The following is a 22,067-nucleotide window of genomic DNA, read 5'->3' on the forward strand; positions in this document are numbered from 1 at the left end:
ACTTTTGACAAATCATTACATTTTAGTTGTTGCTTTTTGATTTGTATGTCCTTTTTAACCGAGTAAAATCACATTGTTTGGTCTTGGTCCCCTAATAAACCAATAATATCAAATTATTTGGTCTTTGTCCCCTCTCAAACCAATACTAGCAAATTGTTTGGTCTTTTTCCCCCTCTTTAACCAAGTACTAGCAAATTGTTTGGTCTTTGTCCCCTCTTAAACCAAGTACTAGCAAATTGTTTGGTATTTGTCCCCTCTGAAACCAATATTAGCCAGTTGTTTGGTCTTTGTCCCCTCTTAAACTAAGTACTATAAAATTGTTTGGTCTTTATACCCTCTCAAACCAATACTAGCAAATTGTTTGGTCTTGTTCCCCTCTTAATACCATGTACTAGCAAATTGTTTGGTCTTTGTCCCCTCTTAATACCAGGTACTAGCAAACGGGTTGTTCCTTGTCCGCTCTTAAACCAAGTACTAGCACAATTTTTGGTCTTTGTCCCCTCATAAACCAAGTACGAGCAAATGGTTTGGTTTTTGTCCCCTCTCATATGAAGTACTAGCAAATTGTGTGGTATTTGTCCTCTCTTAATACCAAGTGCTAGCTACTGGTTTGGTCTTTGTCCACTCTTAAACCAAGTGCTAGAACAAGGTTTGGTCTTTGTCCCCTCTTAAACCAAGTGCTAGAACAATGTTTGGTCTTTGTTCCCTCTTAAACCAAGTACGAGCAAATAGTTTTGTCTGTCCCCTCTTAAATCAAGAACAAGCAAAATGTTTTGTATTTGTCCCCTCTTAAACCAAGTACCATCAAATTGTTTGATCTTTGTCCCCTTTCAAACCAATACTAGCAAATTGTTTGGTCTTTTTCCCCTCTTAAACCAAGTACTAGCAAATGTTTTGGTCTTTTCCCCCTAAAACAAAGTACTACTAAATGGTTTGGTCTTTTTCCCCTCTTAAACCAAGTACGAGCAAATGGTTTGGTCTTTGTCCCCTCTAAAACCAAGTAATAGCAAATTGTTTGGTATTTGTCCCCTCTTAAACCAAGTACTATCAAATTGTTTGGTCTTTGTCCCATCTCAAACCAATACTAGCAAATGTTTTTGGTCTTTTCCACTCTTAAACCAAGTACTAGCAAATCGTTTGGTCTTTTCCTCTTCTTAAACCAAGTACTAGCAAATGTTTTGGTCTTTGTCCCCTCTAAAACAGAGTACTACTAAATGGTTTAGTCTTTTTCCCTTCTTAAACCAAGTACTAGCAAATTGTTTGGTCTTTGTCCCCTCTTAAACCAAGTACTAGCAAATTGTTTGGTCTTTGTCCCCTCTGAAACCAATATTAGCCAGTTGTTTGGTCTTTGTCCCCTCTTAAACCAAGTACTATCAAATTGTTTGGTCTTTATCCCCTCTTAATACCATGTACTAGCAAATTGTTTGGTCTTTGTCTCCTCTTAATACCAGGTACTAGCAAACAGGTTGTTCATTGTCCCCTCTTAAACCAAGTACTAGCACAATGTTTGGTCTTTGTCCCCTCATAAACCAAGTACAAAAACACATTTCTGCTAAAATGACCACAAACAAAACCTTCAGTGTAAAGTGAGTACTTTTAATGGGTTCAGTTTCAACATGCAAGATTTCTATCAAGTCAACCAAAGCAACAAATGAAAATCATGCGCACAGAAAACAAAAACAAGTAATCAGCATAAACAGGAGAATCAACTCACAATCACTAGAAAACAAATCTACTTCCAAGAGTAAGATGAACAAATTCCAATGTAATCTTAAATATAATCAGCCTGTGCAGACGGTCACAGGAAGTACAACAGTGGCCCACATGTCCCGTGCTTGTTGTTGACTTTCCTGGCCTCAAACACAGCACAAGGCAGGTCACACGCTTTGATTATTACGTCTACTAAAGGTGGTGGATTGGTGAAGTGGAGGAGAGAGGAACATCTGGAATGACCAGGTGTGTTTCCTCCCCATTTTTATTCAATCGTCATCTGAGGAGTCTCGCTCGATGCTGTAAACCATGAAGAAAGCGTCAGGGCGGGACGGGACGAGGGGATGACCCGGTCTCACAATCTCAAAGCCCAGGAAACTGAAGGTGCGCAGCAGGGATGCTGAGAACGGACACACAAATGTCACTAAAGACCGCAGACCACTAAGTGCTTCTCCTAGCAAAGTTGGGGACACTTTACCTCGATCGTCACGGCTCTTGTGGAAACAAATGAACACGTGGTCGCCTTGCAGCTGCTCTTCTGCGAACTCCAGCACGAGAGCAAAACTGGAAAGAAAAACATGTTCGGCGGGCAGTTAAAACACTTCATGGCAGTGAAGTGAATATATGTATTTATATAGCGCTTTTTGTCAAGAGACTCAAAGCGCTATACATAGGGAAATCCATTATCGATATCTTTAAGCTAAGTTTAAACAAGTGTGGGTAAAGGGTCTTGCTCAAGGACACAACGGCAATGACTAAGGCCATGTCCATCCAAACACGGGTACTTAATGAAGGCATACTTATCTTTGTGTTTAGGCCTCTTGTCCACACGCAAATGCATATTTTGTCTTTAAAAACGCAGACGTTTGAAAAAGCTGGCCAAGGTGTAGAGATCCAAAACTCTCCGCGGAGACTATGGGTGACGTCACGGTTGTGCGCTGTCATTTCCAGAGCTCAACAACACTGCCCTGCTGCCTTTAAACACACTATAGGAGGACTTAATGTATGTTTGAACGTAAACATGCTACTATTTTCACTCGACATTATTAAAAAAAGACACATCAAAAAGGGCTTTGAGATACTCCCAGTGGCTCGGTTTAGGATACGATCGCTGTGGAACCTCCACCTGACCGGACAACTTTGACAAGCAAGACTTTGCTCTGTTTCATAAGAAAGGTGCAACACAATAGTCCAGGATATCAGTCACCCACTACACAAATACATAATCCCACTACCATCAGGGCGCAGGTACAGAACCATCAAATTCCGGAGGGCCCGCCTCAGGAAAAGCCTTATCCCTGCAGCTGTAGTCGCCCTTAACAGCAGGCCCAGCCCACCCGTCTGATAAAGCCTGTAAATGTGTCGGTCATGTATGATGTCTTCTTGTTATTTTTGTTTTGTGATGTGTAATGTCCATATGTTTAAATGTACGGCAGTGAAAATGAATTTCCCCAACCAATAAACCTAAATCTAATCTAATCATTATCTTATGTTTTAGTCCTTATTTAATGACAAATCATGAAGTTAACTTACTTGTCTTGCTTCCATTTTTGTTGATGTACGTCCTCGTGCGTAAAAAGCAACCAAGCAACTTAAAAAAAAAAAACATGTAGCGTCCTCCTTGTGTGTACTAATGTTAAAGACAATACACACTTCATTGCACATGTACCATATCCATGATTAAATGCTTTATGATTCCCTTAAACATGCAAAAGGGTTTTGTTAGTGCGTGCTGATTTTAGAAATAATGTACACTTCACATCACCATGTGAGTGTTCGGTTTCAGCAGCAAAGGCGTGCATTCGCTCTTTAATAATGTTCTCAGGGTTCTGTCTAGGCGCAGGCTCGTTTTAAAGGTAATGTACATGTCATTGTACGTCCAATGTATATCAAAATAAACATAAAAGGATGTGTAATGCCACTAAGTCAACTATTGCTGCATTTTCCAGGCTTCTGATTGGACAAAATGTGCCTGACAGCAGGTGTATGCGTTTGTGTGTAGACAGAGACACTTTTGAAACTACACGTGTGGATGGAGATTGTTTACTGTGGTGTCCCCCAGGGATCTATTTTAGGCCCCATCCTGTTCGCTCTTTATCTCCTCCCTCTTGGAGATATTTTTAAGAAACATGGAGTGTTTTATCACTTTTATGCAGATGACTGCCAAATTTATATGCCGATTTCAAAAAGCCACGGCCCCCTGACACCCCTTCTTAACTGTCTATGTGACGTCAAGGCTTGGTTAGCCCAGAATTTTTTAATAATGAATGAGGGAAAAACGGAAATTTTAGTTTTTGGTCCGGCCCTCACTGACTTGGGACCATTGCAAAATGATGTGCGTCCCAAAGTCACCAGCCTTGGCGTCACTATACACAGCGATTTTAAACTAGACAAACAAGTCAATGGCGTTTTAAAATCGTTTTTTTATCACCTTCGTCTTTTAGTAAAGGTTAAACCGTTTTTATCTTTTAACCTTTTTGAACAAGTCGTGCATGCTTTTATTTCAAGTCGCCTGGACTACTGCAATGCACTTTATGCTGGCATTGGCCAAAAAGCTCTCTCCCGGTTGCAGTTAGTCCAGAACGCGGCAGCACGACTTTTAACAGGGGCCAGGAAACGCCAGCATATAACCCCAATTCTTCAGAGTTTGCACTGGCTCCCTGTTCATTTTAGAATTGATTTTAAAACATTGCTGTTTGTTTTTAAATCTTTACATGGACTGGCACCTCAATATATCTCGGACCTCATCCAAATTTACATTCCTGCGCGCGCTCTGAGGTCCGAGAGCCAGTTCCAGCTCGTGGTGCCCAAGACCAGACTTAAGACCAGGGGAGACAGGGCCTTCTCTGTGGTCGGCCCTAAGCTCTGGAACACTCTGCCGCTCCATGTTCAAACTGCTTCCACAGTGGAGTGTTTTAAGTCTCGTCTTAAGACCCACTTTTATTCTTTGGCTCTTAACACTACGTGAGTTGTGTGGTCCTCTGTTCTCTGTTGTCCTCTGTGTTTTTTTATACACTTTGATTTCTATTTTACTGTTTTAATTGATTTTACCCTTTAAAATAGTTTTTAATCATAATTGTTTTTATATTGTTTTTATTGGTTTTATATTTATTTATTTTTTGTTTTTATTCAGTCATTGGTGGAGCATAATATATATATATATATACTTTTTTATTTTATTTAATTTATTTATTATTATTTTTTTTATATTTTTTTACAATTGTTTTTAACATGGCTGTGCAGCACTTTGGAAACGTTATTGTTGTTTAAATGTGCTATATAAATAAAGTGGATTGGATTGGATTAACCCCAAATGTGTGTTTTTGAAACTCTCCGTGTTCGTGTGGACATGGCTTAAGATAGCGGAAGCAGGAATCGAAACTGGAACCCTCAAGTTTCTGGCACGGTCACTCTACCAACCAAGTCACACCGCCCCGTCCATTTTCTACCGCTAGTCCCTCTCAGGGTCATGGCCGTGGCTGGAGCCTATACCTGCTGCATTCCGCCAGAAGGCAAGGTGCACCCTGGACAAGTCGTCACCTCACAGGGCCAACACAGACAGACAACATTCACACACTAGGGACAATTTAGTTTTGCCAATCAACCTATCCCCAGGTGCATGTCTTTGGAGGTGGGAGGAAGTCACAGTACCCAGAAGGAACCCACACAGCCACGGGGAGAACATGCAAACTCCACACAGAAATACCCGAACCCGGGGATCAAACCCCTTTCCAGATTTTAAGGCAAACTTAAAATTATTTTTTTCACTCAAAACTCGACCGTCGCCTTATACCCGGTGCGCCTAATCTAAGGAATAATTTTGGTTGGGATTACCCACCTCGAAGCTTTTTTATTCGGTACAAGGTGTAATGATAAGTGTGACCAGCAGATGGCAGTCACACATAAGAGATACGTGTCAACTGCAATATAACTCAAGTAAACACCAAGATTTTATATGCTAAATTGAAAATATAGAACATTACACACAGCGTTTAAAAATCTATCAAAATGTTTTAATACGACTTTGGTAAGCTATGAAGCCGCACCACTTGATGTGCTTCAACATACAGGTATTATTATGGTGTGTGTATAATCTAAGGCATATCATCTGGCGTTTTGTTTCGCGATATTATGCTCATCTGTATTTTGGATCTGCATAAATTCTGAAAAATGACACGCGTCCGCCTTTGTAGACAGACACCATACTCGATAAGTTTCTTCTTTTCTTCTATCTACTTGATAAGCTTTTCTTTTTCTCTATATACTCGATAAGCTTCTTCTTTTTCTCTATCTTCTTGTGATGGGACATTCAACCTCCGCTGTTGCCATTTCTAATATAAAGTAGTGTAAAGTTCTTACTTATATCGGTCAGTAAACTAGCCAAGAAAGCGCTAAAACATACCGGTGTACTGATTATACATTATTCACCCAAGGAACTTTAGTTATTAGAGAGTTCCAGTTTGACGTTTTATCACCGGACACATTTCCGGCCTTGTCATTGTTTGCGGAAATGCTGAGTCGTTATTGATTGAAGTAAAGTCTGAATGTCATTAAAACAGTTAGGCCCATCTAAGGACACTTCTTCCACTCCCGTCCTTGCACGCTACACCGCTACAACAAAGATGACGGGGAGAAGACGCTGCTGAAGGTGAACCACATAAATAATGCCGCCCACAAAACGGCGCATCCGAAAGAGACTGTCAGAAAACGGCTAGAAAATGATCTGTTAAACATCATCTATGCAACATTTTGACCAAAGAACCACCAATTCATGTTATGTAGACCACAAGGAAGTGTTTTCCATTTAGAAAAAATGAAATAATAATAGGCCGCATTGAAGGTGTGCCTTATATATGAAAATAGATCGAAAATAGACCATTCATCATCGGCAGTGCGCCATATAATCTGGTGTGCCCTACGGTCCAGTAATTACGGTACATATGGCTCGGCTTGATTTTACGTGAATTGGCACTCGGTAGTACCGACAGAATTTGGTCAGTTCCTATTCCTAGTCAGCATTGATTTACATAACAGCATATCATAGCAACAGTCGGAACAATTGTGTGCTTTGGCCTGGTTTACACTAGGTGGTCTAATTGGTTTGCTACGCAATTTATCGCTTTTCCACTGTAAAATATTGGGATGCTTCCACTTTTCAGTTCCCATTTTGTCGGGTTCATTAATACACTGTGTTTCACACGCAGAGGGCGCGGCCAGAAACAATGCTCTCTGGTGATTGGTTGACAGAGAAAAGTAAGGATTTTTTACTGTATTTGTTGCTGCTCTTTGATTATATTCTTCACTGAACTCTAGGATGGCCAACTGCTCTAAATCGGACCACCTGGTGGAAAAAGGTGGCATTACACCAGTGCTTTAAAGCAACATTGTACCAAATCATTGACACATTATTGGTTCTTTGTTAGATTTGACCAGGGAAAGTCTTTTATTTGGCTTTAGACTACTAAGTTAGTTTTAGTATGTTATCATATAATTAATATAAACTAAAACTTATAGATTGAAGGCCAAAACATACAAAAAGTAAGACCTATGTATACCCCACACATAGGAGTTCCCCCCACTTACCTGTCTTTGCTGCCCTCGGGCAAAGCACCAGGGGGGATTTCAACATAGAGGTTGCCTCCTTTGAGCGCCGCCCTCCACACGCAGTTCTTGCCTTCGGTGAAGCGAGGCTCGAAGAGCAAGAAGCGAACTCTGCTGGTGGCGGGGGGAAGTGGCTCCTCAAGAACCAGCAACTGAGCATCCTGCGCAGGGTGAAAGACCACACAAAGTTTGTAAAAAAGGAACAAGACAAAAAAAATAGCAAAGTCACAGTTGGTTGTAGATGACCACAGTGTATCTTAATGGGCATCTTCTGGATTTAGTCATCATTTCACAAGCAAGTAGGCAAACACACAATGCTTTAGAAGTTTCCATTTCAATCATGACATGCATTTATTACAAAAATACAAAGTTTATTGTTAATTTCAACTATTTTCCCATAAAAACGCATTTTGGCTTTAAAGTATGTGTTAGCCGTATATATAAATAAACTAATCGATCGATTACTCGATTATCAAACTAACTTTTTCCTCAAACACAATAAAGTAATACAAAATAATAAGAAAATACTTAAAATATTGCGTTGATATTGTTACACTGTCAATAGAACTCACCAATAATACAACACGTGATTGGTATCGGCCGATTTTACCTATGATCAGTATCACAACATCCCAATCCCTAACAAATAAGAGGTTTTGGGTAAATGTTGTTATGGGGTTTTCAAAAATAAAGTGAAACTTCCAAACATTTACAGTACTGTATATTGAAGTTCAAAGGATTTATATTTACAGGGTATACCCAGTGGGTAGAAAAAGTATTCACACCCCTTCAAATCTTTTAAAAACCCACTAAAAAACATTCAAAAAGCACCAACAATACTCCAATTACATTTTGTGACCTGAATATTATTAACCACGTATTAGCAATATTGTTATTATAACCAATAACGATAAGGGCCTACTTTTAGCGGCGCATTAATCACAGAGGGTTAACTAACTTATGCTGCATACTGAGCTGATAAGATGCTCTCTCGCCTTTGACCAGCTAAAAGTTATTTCTAAATGATAACCTTCACTGATTGGTTTGGGTGGAAACTTGAACCGTGACTGACTGTGGAACCGTTGTTGTTAAGTTTGGGGTGCCAGGTCATCTGTTGGTGTTGGTCCACTGTGGTCCATGGTCCAGCAGTTTACTGTGAGGTTTGAGAGCATGTCATGCTTTCTGCTGCTGACCAACTTTATCGAAATGCAGATTTCATTTTCCAACAGGACTTGGCACCTGCACACATTGCCTAAAACTACCAGTACCCGGTTTGAGAACCATGGTATCCCTGTCCATAATTGGCCCGTAAACTCGCCTGACCTCAACCCCAAACAAAATCTATGGGGTATTAAGAGGAAAATGCAAAATACCAAACCCAACAATGCAGAAGAGCTGAAGGCCACTATCAGAGTAACATGGTCTCTCGTATCAACTGAGGAGTTCCACAGACTGATCGATTCCATGTCACGCCGTGTTGCTGCAGTAATTCACGCAAAACGAACCTCAACCTAAGTGGAGGAGTTAAAATACCTCGGAGTCTTGTTCACGAGTGAGGGAAGAGTGGATTGTGAGGTCAACGGGCGGATCGGTGCGGCGTCTTCAGTAATGCGGATGCTGTATCAATCCGTTGTGGTGAAAAAGGAGCTGAGGCGAAAGGCAAAGCTCTCAATTTACCAGTTCCCATCCTCACCTATGGTCGTGAGCTCTGGGTTTTGACCGAAAGGGCAAGATCACGGGTACAAGCGGCTGAAATGAGCTTCCTCCACAGGGTAGCGGGGCTCTCCCTTAGAGATAGGGTGAGAAGCTCTGTCATCCGGGAGGAGCTCAAACTAAAGCCGCTGCTCCTCCACATTGAGAGGAGTTGGATGAGGCGGTTTGGGCATATGATCAGGATGCCATCCGAACACCTCCCTAGGGAGGTGTTTCAGGCACGTTCGACCGGTAGGAGGCCATGGGGAAGACCCAGGACATGTTGGGAAGACTATGTCTCCCGGCTGGCCCGGTAACGCATCCCCTGGGAGGAGCTGGAGGAAGTGGCTGGGGAGAAGGAAGACTGGGCTTCCCTGCTTAGGCTGCTGCCCCCGCGACCCGACCTCGGAAAAGCGGAAGAAGATGGATGGATGTAACCTCAACCAAGTATTGAGTGCCACACATGTTCATAAATTTCATATTCTTCCTTCAAGCCAACATTTCTAAAATAATTTTTTATTTGTCAGAAGTGATAATCTATTTTTCTTTGATAGTGAATTTGGAATTTTCATTAGTTTTCAGTTATAATTTTAAAAAATTAAATAAATAAACACTTAAAATATATATATCACTTTATATGTAATGAAAGTACCTTAAATTCCGGACTATAAGCCGCTAATTTTTTCCTAGGTTGTAAAACCTACTGGAAGTAAAAAATCCTTTTCGATCTTCTAGCCGTCCATAGCTTTTCTACTGTAACTAGTATGGATTCTTCATTAATCAATCCAAGCAACGTGTACAAGATTTACATTATAACAAACAATTCGTACTTACTAAACCGTCCTGTGAGTGATGTCTGTAGTTATGTTTTCATTCACATGTCTACGCGCTATCGTAATGTAATCAAGCTAGCGTTGTTAGCATTAACTAACATGCTAAGACATTTACAAGTGTATTTGTTTGTATTATTAACTTACAATGGCATTCTTGTTGTATTGCTTCAGTTTTTGTAAATTCACTAAATCGTCACTGTGGACTTATTGAGGTCCATGACGATGACTTCTGTTTTGTTTGATCAGCTGTTTCAATGTTGTGTTACAGACACCCTTTGGAAACAAATAAGTTATATAAATAAACATGTACAAAATCTTTCCGTGTAAATAACTCACTCCACAACAAATACATTTGCAGCTTACAGTCTGGTTTGGTTAATATTTATAAAACATTTTTTTCTATTAAGAGGGTGTGCTCCATAGTACAGAAATACTGTATACAATAAAGAAGTTTTCACTTTTTTTTAATTAACATACTCAAATAAATCAACGTTTTAGTCATATTCTAATTTGTTGAGCGGCCCCTGTATACCGTATACTTACAGCATGTACTGTATAAAATAAAATGATGGCGGTTATTGGAGGTTTTTAGAACGCTTTATTGGCGGAATAGAACGACGCCCATTACCTCCTTTTTTAGCTGAAAGGAAAACATGTCTCACAAAAGATTGTAAATGATAGGCAAAAAAAACAGGGCAATTCCCCTGTAAAGAATCGGAATCAATAACTGAATTGTCCAAATACATACAATGCCTAACCGACTGCTGAAGTAAATAGGATCTTTGTTTTTGTGCAGCAGTTCTTTTAACTTTTAGGAGTCCAGTGTTCATTTTGACCGCAGTTTTCACATTACTTCTACTGAGTCTTTTGACTAGTTTGTAGAGACTGGAGACACAACATGCAGGGGGTGCATTCGTGAACTCCAGGGGGCAGCTTTTCTTGCCAAAACACTGGATTAAATTTGAGAGGAAGGTAAATAAATGATAAATGGGTTGTACTTGTATAGCGCTTTTCTACCTTCAAGGTACTCAAAGCGCTTTGACACTACTTCCACATTTACCCATTCACACACACATTCACACACTGATGGAGGGAGCTGCCATGCAAGGCGCCAACCAGCACCCATCAGGAGCAAGGGTGAAGTGTCTTGCTCAGGACACAACGGACGTGACGAGGTTGGTACTAGATGGGATTTGAACCAGGGGCCCTCGGGTTGCGCACGGCCACTCTCCCCCTGCGCCACGCCGTCCCTAGTTGTAACGAATTAAAGTACTAATCCTCGCCAACGGGTTTCTTCCAAGTATTATTATCATTTTGTTGGAAAGTGGAAAAGGAATGGCTAAGCCGTTAGTGTATTAAAAAAAAGCCTATCCCAGCTGTACTCGGTCGGAAGGCATTGCACACCCTGGACAAGTCTCCACCTCCTCGCAGGGCCAACACAGATAGACAACATTCGCACCTATGCCCAGGTGCATGTTTTTGGAAGTGGGAGGAAGCCGAAGTCATGACCCATGCAGTCAAGGGGAGAACATGCAAATTCAACACAAAAAGAACAGTCTGGGAATTGAACCCAGGACCTTCTTATTGTGATGTATGAGAACTAACCACTGCTCCAAAAGGTCAAAAACAACACAGCACTGCAGCCATATAGGGCAGGGGTTCTTAAAATGTTTTGACCTTGAGGCCCACTCAAATAGAATGGTAAATGGGGTATACTTGTATAGCGCTTTTCTACCTTTTTAAGGAACTCAAAGCGCTTTGACACTATTTCTACATTCGCCCATTCACACACACGTTCACACACTTGTGGCGACAGCTGCCATGCAAAGCACTAACCAGGACCCATCAGGAGCAAGGGTCAGGTGTCTTGCTCAAGGACACAACGGAAATGACTAAGCAGGTAGAAGGTGGGGGATTGAACCAGGAACCCTGACGTTGCTGGCACAGCCACTCTCCCAACTTCACCACGGCGTATATATTATATATATAGATATATTAATATAACCATTTTCCATTTTCTACCGCTTATTCCCTTTCGGGGTCGCTGGTGCCTATCTCAGCTACAATCGGGCGGAGGGCGGGGTACACCCTGGACAAGTCGCCACCACATCGCAGGGCCTATTAATATATCTATATATATATCTATATCTATATATATATATATAGATATAGATATATATATAGACATATATATATATATATATATATATATATATTCATTAAATATTAAAACTGAATCAGTCGTCTTACTCTTGGTTTTAATCGTATGCAATCTAACCTACTTAGTTTACAACCTTGTCCAATGATATAACCATGCGTTAATCGCAAAGATTATTCTTTATTCAACAAATAATCCTTAGGTCAGGCTGGTTAGAAAAATAAATACTCATCAAATATACTGCATAAAAAAGGGACTCAAATAATTGCCCAAAAAGTACAATTACGTTGTGCTAAAATAAATAAAATAAATTATGAATGATTAAAGTGTAAATAAAAATACAGCTTCACCACTTTAGTCGTAATTTTTGTGCTTAAGAAACCAGACTTTTTCTGTGTGGTAAAAATATGTATTACACCTGAGTACCGCTGAGGCCCATAACGATTACATCTGGGAAACAGATATATTTTTAATATATCTATACAAAAAACACTATTATAGAGGATCTTTGACTAGTTTTTGCAATAGGTCCTAAAAACAGCACCAAAAAAGTAGTGTCTATAAGATCTTTGACAATTGTCAAAGGCGAGTTGTATTGTATAGTTGCCCAAAAAAATGCTCTTTGAAAACTGACAATGTTACAGTATACTTTGCAGGAAGAGTAGTGCCAACTCACTGAGTAGAATAGCTTAGCTGAAAGATTGCGATCCCGCTGGTCATTCCCTCGCCCACCTGGGATCTTCAGGGGTGGGTGAGGGGCATCAGGAGCACCACAGAGGCCCCGGACACGGGTTACTGCAACAGCGGGAGCACCTCCTGGGATTGGAGATACTGCAAGGAGAAAGCAGCACACATGAAGCCCTCGCAGAGTGGAACAAAATAAAATTGATTTTAAATCGGCAGACTTGGTGCCCCTTTTACTGCTAAGTGACTCATTTGGGAAGTCAAACATTTACCAATTCTTTTACAATCATATTCAGTTTAATCAGTGACTGGCCACCATTTAGAAAATATAAAAGAGTATCACATAGCTGCTGACAAAAACAACATAATTATACAGTACACTTGCCAAATACGATCTAGATTCAGAGAGCTATAGTTTATTATTATGGCCCTAGACAGGAATATAACACGCCATTTTCCCGTGACAAAGTTTGGAGTAAGAGTTGAGACGTCGAGTTATATTTTAGAAATTTATACATGCAAATTAACAACTTCTCCTGAGCGAGCCACAGCATTTCTTCCTATCGGTCACATGCACCAGTCTCAAAAGATTTTAGCAAACATCGGAGGAGTTATGATGCCATTTTTAGGTAGGGCTGTCAAATGATTGCAATCTTTACCGATATTAACCACGGCTTTAAAAAAAGCAATTGACCATGTTCAATCCCCATTTACAACTACTTTTGAAACATTCACAGTATCATATAGCATTAACAGAAAGCTAAATGACAGGACACAATTCTATATATTGTATTTAACGAACAAATTTATATCAAATGAAAATAATAAACGAGCTAAAATGTACACCACAATTTAAATAACCATATGTTGCTTTTGGTTGTGATTTTTATTCAAGTGCAACATTTTGCTAACCCACAACGTATATTTTATTATTATTTGTTTAATTTAAATTGGAGACTTAAAAGTTTACATTCCAATTCCAATGTTAAAATATACAAGAAATACATTGCATTTTAATCATTACATGCATTGTTATTACATCAGTGGTTAATTTGGTCTCACAAAAATGACAATATCATTTATCAGCAATAATTTGTAGATATATCGTCGAGCAAAGTTTGTCATCGGCCCAGGCCTACACATGGTCCTAAAAAAACATACTTGTGTGTCTTGGCTTTGGTAGTTTATCACATCACTGATGACAGGAAGCGGTTTAAAAACAAACAAAGGAGAATGTTTGTTTAACATTTGCCAAGTTCAGTCACGCAGAAACGAGGTTGCTTGGAGTTTATGGCAGTGGAGGACGACCAGCTAGCTATGTTTTATACTCAGTTTGGTCTGTGTGTGTGTGTGTGTGTGCAGTCCCATTTATCAAATTAACATGAGTGCTGCTACAGCAACCCCACACTTGCGTCAATGACACCGATGTGTTACATGTGGAGCAGCAGTGTGAAACCAAGACAGAGTATTTGGATGACCAAGCAGTGCAGATCATATGATTGGTGATACTGGAGCTTCCATTGATGTCACAATGTATGCAAGCGCCATCGTAGGCTAAATTTTTCTAATAAAAGGAGCAGTCAAAAGTGAGGAAAAAACTCTGACTTCAGTTTTTGCAGCAGGTCCTGAGAAACAGTATCTTTGACTAGTTATTTGTAATAGGCTCTTATATACAGCAAATAGTTCCTGTCGTACACAGGCTGGTGTTTTCGCATTACCAGCAGCAGAGCATTTATAACACATAGCATGGTTTCCCCTTAATGTAATTGAATGTGCTGCGCCGCCACGGCATTTTTACCGCCACACCTCGAAAATAAAGGCTTTTTTATTACTTGAAAACGAATTAAAGTAATACAATATATTGTAGTCCCCAGAAGAAATAACACAAAGTCTGACACTATTTTTAACTTTTATTACCAATCTTATGATCAACAATGGCACAATTCCAACAGGTTTTATTTCCCTCCCAGGAAAACACTTTTGTGTACTTGAGTTTCCGCTTCCCCGCCAGACACACAACAACACTTCCTCATTCTCAGCCGCTCACCTTTCAGGCATGGACGGTGTGTTTGTAAACATGGCAACAACTGACATCAAATCCAAACCGCACGAACATGAACCATTAGCTAGTCGTTACAGTATGAATTGATATAAATAGTCTATTATTTGCACAAAATTGACAAGCGATGTACTGAAAACATGACCACCAAAAAAAGACTTTGTTCGAAAAGCGCCCTACCTAAACCGGATGTAAAGAAAATGCACACTATTGTCTGGAGCGTTGTCAGCCATTTTAATATATGTCGCAGATATTCCCCCGCGTGCAAATACTAAGAGGACAGTGGCGGCTTTTAAAAAGAGAAAGTAAAACTATGCTATGTAGAACTATGACGTCATGCTCGCTGCAGATTATTTAGTCAAGGACATGGACGGACAAACGTAGTCTCTCTAAACAAGAGTATGTTCTATAATAACACCAGAAGATGCTAGATGTGTTGGTAGTGGTTTTTAATTAAAAACAACCCATTAAAAGACTGAAAACACTTGAAAAAATCTCAAGTACCTTGTACAAAATGCAGCAACAGTTGTAAATAAGACAAAACGATTAAATATATGTTAATACTAATTAATAAAAAACAAGATTTGTTTTAAATGTATGTTTACATTTTTAGCCTTCTTAAAGAAAATAATATCATAGCACATTATGCAAATTACTCAATGATGTCATTGTGACCATGCCCATAACCCCACCGCCACAGGTATCGTGGCAGTTTAGGGAAAACCCTGGATAGGATATTTGACAATCATCTGTGTAGTAAGTTCTTAAAGTACCATACCAAATGTGAGCTTCATTCAATAACGGTGTAACAAAAAAGATCAATTTGAATAATACATCATGTTGGATGTAGAAAACATACAAACCCTTTTTTCATTGAATCAACAATATTGAAATTCAATGACTTGGTGCATTTGCAAACAGCTAAAATTATGTCCAAAGCAAACTATAACCTGCTATCCAAAAATGTACAACAATTCTTCTCAACAAAAGAAGAGAAATACAACAGAGGAAAACCTAATTTACTTCAGACCTTTATCATATCCTTATGTAGAATTAAATTACGGAATGGATTAAACAAAGCACTAATATGATTATGCTTGAACTGTTCCAACTACAAGTGTTCACAAAGTACAAAAAAGAACAAGTATGATAAACATCTTGAACCTTTTTGAAGAAAAAAAGAGAATCTCATTCATCAAATATAGAGATGAGGGTCTTTCATTTGACTTGCTGTTGTTCTCTGTTTCAAAGTGTTAACATGTGCGGAATGATTCCTTACCATTATTGCTGTTGTCCATTGCCATTGTTGGTATTGTTCATTCTTCCTACATTACTGATAACAATTATTGTGGTAACGGCACCATGATACATTTGTATTATAATCCTTCAACAGAGTAACAGTGAAGCTCAATGTATTAATCACTGAATGGAAAACTGGGGGTGGGATTAAATGAGTTTTCTTCTTCTCACTCCCTTTTAAGCATAACTGGATCATCATGCTTACATACTGTACATTACCTTTTTGCATTATATTAATTCATATTTTTATGTGTTGTCTACCTTGTACTTTTTTTATGTCATGGCCTGAAATAAATGAAATCTTGGTGAACCATAAATGACTTAACCATGTGTTTTATTATTAATTCTTGTGTATACGTTTGTATATCTGATATTTATTTATTTATTTAATATTTGTTTACTTACTTATGGTTTATTTATTTATTTATGCACTGTTCTGATACAGAGAACAAAGAAATGGAATACAACTGCCATAATAGGAAAAGGGGTAGGATTAAATAAGCTCTGCTTCTTCCTACTCCTTTTCAAACATGCTTTAATGAAACAACTGAATATATGTGATGCATTAACTGTATTGTTTGCATGTTTGAAATTAACTGAAACTAACTAAAAGAGAATCTTTGACTAGCATCATCGTGATAAGTCCTTCAGAAAGGAAAGGGTTCACGTTATATTGAAGATATTTGACAAACTTTTTTGCGGCAAGTTTGTCTTTGGGGAAAAAAAACTGAGTGTTTCTGTCGAATAGCAGATCTCTGCTAAGGCTTTATTTAGGCAGTAGATCTTTAAAAACTAAAAAAAAAAAAAGAGCATGTCATTATATTTGACTAGCATCCTTGCAATGAGTCCTTAAAAAACAACAAACTACTGACGTACCGACAATTATTATAGGTCCTTGAAAAATGAACGCGTCTGCAATAGAGGATGATAAATTAGCATCCTTGAAACATTTAACCTGAGATGTCAATGCGTTCCTGTCATAGAACAGGGGTTTTATTGCGATACAACCTAAAAAAACGACGCACTCCTTGATTATAGTGGATCATTGATTAGCATCCTTGTCAAAAGTTCTTAAAAAGCAGAGCGCGCCTTCCTTATAGAGGATCTGTGATTAGCACACTTGCCATAGATCAGGGGGGTAAAACTAATTCTAGATCTGGGGCCACATGGAGAAATATCGAATCCCAAGTGGGCCAGACTGGTAAAATCACGGCACGATAACTTAAAAATAAAGACAACTTCCGATTGTTTTCTTTGTTTAGAAATAGAACAAGCCCGTTCTGAAAATGTACAAAACATAATGCTGAAGGGTTTTTTTTTTTTTTACACTTACATGTTGCCGTTAATAGGACTCTATATTTATTTTCCCTCATTTATATTTTCTGAATAAATTATGTAACAATGTTCATAAGTCAACTCATTGGTGTTAATTTTCAATCCATCAAGATAAAAAAATATTAAAATCAAATTACAAGATGTTATTTATGTAGTTTGTTCATTTTCCTTGACTGGTGCACTAACGTGTGTTCTTTGTTGTTTTGTTTTTTTAAATATGTACATATCTTCTACATATCTACAAAGATAAAAACAATTGCTATTGCGACATCTTGGGGACACGTTTAGAACAGCAGTTTCTTGCATTGAAAAATTTTGGCTCATTTTTATACTTGGCAAACTCACGCCCGGCCCGGAAAAAACCTGTTCGCGGGATTAATCTGGCCCGCAGGCCGTACGTTGGTCATAGATCTTTAAAAACACAACACATTCCTAACGTATACAGGATCTTTGATTAGCATAGATGCTTACAAAGCAGAGCACTCTGGCCATATAAAGTATATTTGAGTACAATCCTTGTTATAGATCCTTAAAAAAAAAATAAAGTGCTGCTGCAATATAGAGGATCTTTGACTCGAACAATTGTCATATGTCCTTAAAAGAGTTCTCCTGCCATATAAATCAAATCCAAGCTGGTTTTGTTCTCCAGGCAAATGTCAAACAAATCTTTCGCACATTTCCCCACATTAGCCGTGCAGAAAGAGGCCGCCCGAAATGCGAAGAAATACTGCAAATCACTAGACGATCTGCACAGAGAATTTTGCCGTCTGTTCTGTGATTTTGAAAAAATTGAAAAGTCACTTCAACTGGTGTCCTGTCCCCTGTCACAAGACCCCGAATCAGCACCGCAGGAGCTGCAATTGGAACTGATCGATCTTCAGTCTGACTCCGTCTCAAAGAAGAAGTCAAGTCTCTTAAACTGAATGACTTTTACGCTTCACTTAGCGAGACCGCGTTTCCAAACCTCCGGAGGACGGCGCAGAAGATGCTGGTGTTGTTTGGCTCGACCTACGTATGTGAGCAGACGTTTAGCATCATGAAAATCAACAAAGCCCATCACAGATCCAAGTTAACTGACCAACACCTCAGATCTGTCCTGAGAATTGCCACAACAAAACTAACTCCAGACTTTGATGCACTGGCAAAAAAGGGAGACCAACAACACTGTTCCCACTGAAATGGTGAGTTTTTATGCTGTGTTATGAAAAAAAGCATATGGAAAGTTTAAAAGTGCGTCTTTTAATTAAGAGCAATGCGCATTTACGCACTGCAGCGGTACAGTAGCTTAATTAACACGCCGCACATCGTTCTTAATTTAAATTTAAATTTTCAGCTGCAGGTAGGATATTTAATACAGCCTATGTCTGTGTGCTTGGCAACGATACACGTGTACTGTTTGCGCGTGAAGGCGAGGGCGTCCGTAGCGAGTTTGTAGAGCGCGCGGTCAGGACAATCCATCCATGATTTTGCGGAGTTTAACACAAGTAGATATTATTGAGCTTGAGTATTTCGTTGTGTAGTAATATGTTTTGAATGTTGAAAGTGATTCCATTTTTCAATAAATGTTGATTTCTTTAACTTTGCACCTTCGATTGAAACTTATTAAAAACAGACGCAATCTTAATAAATCACAGTACGTGTGTTATTTTAATCTATTTACATTTCCTCCTCACAGTATCTGCGAAATAGTATGTAAATGCAATATCTTGCATATTCCTTGAGACAAATTTATTAACTGATAAGGGCTACTTTTCACATTTGAAAGACAGTTAATAAATTGGGTTGTAGTGTTCTTACTGTGCTATGAGGTTTGCACACACTACATTTAATGCTTTAGTATATCCGTCCCAAACACTCCCTACAAATGCACCTGGCCGGCCCCTCTGTCAAATTTTAAAACCCATTGTCAGAAAGTTTGCCCACCCCTGGACAAGAACAATTGTCATTCTCTTTAAAAAAAAACACACACACATTCCTAACGTATATAGGATATTTGATGAGCATAGATGCTTACAAAGCAGAGCATTTGTGCCATATAGAGTATCTTTGACTAGAATCCTTGTTATAGACTCTTTATTAAAAGCTTGCTCCTGCCATATAGAGGATCTTTGACTACAACAATTGTCATATGTCCTTAAAAGAGTGCTACTGCCATATAAAATGTTTTTTGACTTGCATTCTTGCAGCAAGTGCTTAAAAAAAAACATACTCCTGTCAAATAGATAATCTTTGACAAGCGTCCTTGTCATGGGTCCTTTAAAAAAGTAAAGAGCTCCCCCCATATAAAAAATCTTTGGACTAGCATCTTTGCAAGAGTCCGTTGAAAACTGCAGCATAAACAGATTGCATTGACTTTATGTCAAAAAAAAAAAATAGAATCACAATCAGAACTTTATACCTTATGGGGCCCGTCATTCTGAAGCATTTATACAATTTTTCGACTGAAATAAAAACAGTCTGCTGTCTCACAAACTAGCAGTAAAAGAGAATGATTAGCCTCCATGTTCAATATATGACATCACAAAATCAACCCCCCTCCCTCCATCCTCCCCTTTTAGTCGCACTGCAGTGGAAATTTCCAAAGCTTCTTTCACAACAACAACCGCTACACAAAACCTGAAAGACATCATTTTCCCCGGATTTGTCAGGACAAGAAGCGGCACCTGGCCATTCAGGTTACTACTGAGCCCCTGGCTGCAGTCTTTTCACCCCCAATTCCAGCATGCACACACTTAAATATAAAATAAATGACAATACAATGAAGTAGTTTAAATTCAGCTTCCTGTTGCAAAAGAGATTAATTTAATCCCCCGGTGGCTTTGCAGCAGGGTAATTTAATGTTGGCTAATGACATCGCGAAGCAGATGGCGGAATGGAAAAATACCGTACAAGTCTCCATACAACACGAACGAATAGTTAAATCATTGTAATTATCATCTTGTATGCTTAGAATACCTTAAGACGGGAGAAGGTTGTTTTTTGTTGTTGTTGTTCAATGTCAATATTTTTATTAACCTTCATAATTAAAGAATACATTTGAGAGAGAAATGTTTTTTTGTTTTTTGCAGGCCATACATAACAAGAGATTACAGGCGACATTCGATTAAATGGCTTGGAATTTCTCACATCAATTAGCTAAAAAAAAAAAAAGCTTATTTAGAAAAAAAATGCAGTTTTCTCCCTCAAGACCTTCACATTTCACTTGAACAGTGAAGGTCGTACGAGCATCTTTGCGGCGTTGTGACGTAACCTAACAAGTGCGACATTAAACAACGATTTACACCTGACATTCGAGAGAATTAATAAAAAAAATCCATCCATCCATCCATTTTCTACCGCTTATTCCCTTTGGGGTGGCGGGGGGGCTCAGGTGCCTATCTCAGCTACAATCGGGCGGAAGGCGGTGTACACCCTGGACAAGTCGCCACCACGTTAAAAAAATTTAAATTTTAATGGTATAACATCAAAAGCAATTGTGACAATTTAACTCGTTATGCTGGACTTGACCTCACTCATTAGCATGTATAATGTACACATTTAGCTTTGAAAACCAATACGTCCACATTTAACAAAAAAAGTATTATTATTATTATTATTAAAATAAATAACAGTTGACATACATGGAACATGGTGGACTATGAGTTACGTAAGCCGTAAAAAAAAAACCATAATAGCCAGAGTCACTCCAGGAAATAGACGGCGCCTTTTCGACAGGCCGCAGCTAGCTCTTAGCTTGTTAGCTCGAGTGAAAGCGACAGGAAAGACAAACATACCTTTCACTTTCCGGTTTATTATTAACGGACTGTTCGATCACAGGCATCTTGGTTAAGTTTCTCTCCTTTTCTCTAGCAAAACAGTGACTATTCAAAATCGTCTGTAGGTTAGATTTAACCATCCGGACTGCGTCCTCACTTGGCTGCCTCTCTCTGCCTCCCCTCCGGCCGCTGTGATCGCGCTGACGGGCGGCAGGCTGGCTAAAGCCGGGCTGGGTGAGGAGGAGTGTCCGCCGAATTATGACGAGCCGGCTGATGGATGACGCACTTCTTTCATTTCCATTTAAACGTAAATTAGGATGTTCATTCAAACATAATTACACAGCGTGACATTGTTGTTTTTTTTGGTTAGTTTTTTACTTAACAGTAACCCAAATGTCAACATTTATATAAATACACATTTCCCGAACCTGTGTGTTAAAAAACAAACTCATTACAATCGGAGAATAAATATAATCGTATGAAAAAAACAAAAACACCAACCACCATGATGTGTGTTTACTGTATACAGCAGGGGTCACCAACTGGCCTGTTCTAAAAATAGCTCAAATAGCAGCACTTACCAGTGAGCTGCCTGTATTTTTTTAAATTTAATTAATTTACTAGCCAGCTGGTCTCGCTTTGCTCAACATTTTTAATTCTAAGAGAGACAAAACTCAAATAGAATTTGAAAATTCAAGAAAATATTTTAAAGACTTGGTCTTCACTTGTTTAAATAAATTCATTTATGTTTTTACTTTGCTTCTTATAACTTTCAGCAAGACCATTTTAGAGAAAAAATACAACCTTAAAAATTATTTCAGGATTTTTAAACACATAAACCTTTTTACCTTTTAAATTTAATTTTTAAATTTTAAATAGGCTTATTAGTGATTCCCAAAGCCCAAAAAAAGTCTGCGGGCTATAGAGCGTTTTCATTTCGG

The 22,067-nt window shown here is 38.8% G+C and overlaps 1 protein-coding gene across 1 annotated transcript; it reads right to left on the bottom strand.

Annotated features, from left to right (window-relative positions):
- Positions 1-1,575: 1,575 nt before the first annotated feature.
- On the bottom strand, positions 1,576-21,350 carry oaz1a (ornithine decarboxylase antizyme 1a). The gene is given in 6 exon segments (XM_061888684.1): positions 1,576-2,110; positions 2,189-2,274; positions 7,294-7,472; positions 12,671-12,757; positions 12,759-12,825; positions 21,145-21,350. Coding segments are annotated over 6 exon segments (672 nt in total). The 5' UTR covers positions 21,267-21,350; the 3' UTR covers positions 1,576-1,979.
- Between the last annotated feature and the right edge of the window lie 717 nt (positions 21,351-22,067).

The sequence above is a fragment of the Nerophis ophidion genome, linkage group LG26 (assembly GCF_033978795.1).
Source record: "Nerophis ophidion isolate RoL-2023_Sa linkage group LG26, RoL_Noph_v1.0, whole genome shotgun sequence".
In the NCBI taxonomy this organism is placed as follows: Eukaryota; Metazoa; Chordata; class Actinopteri; order Syngnathiformes; family Syngnathidae; genus Nerophis; species Nerophis ophidion.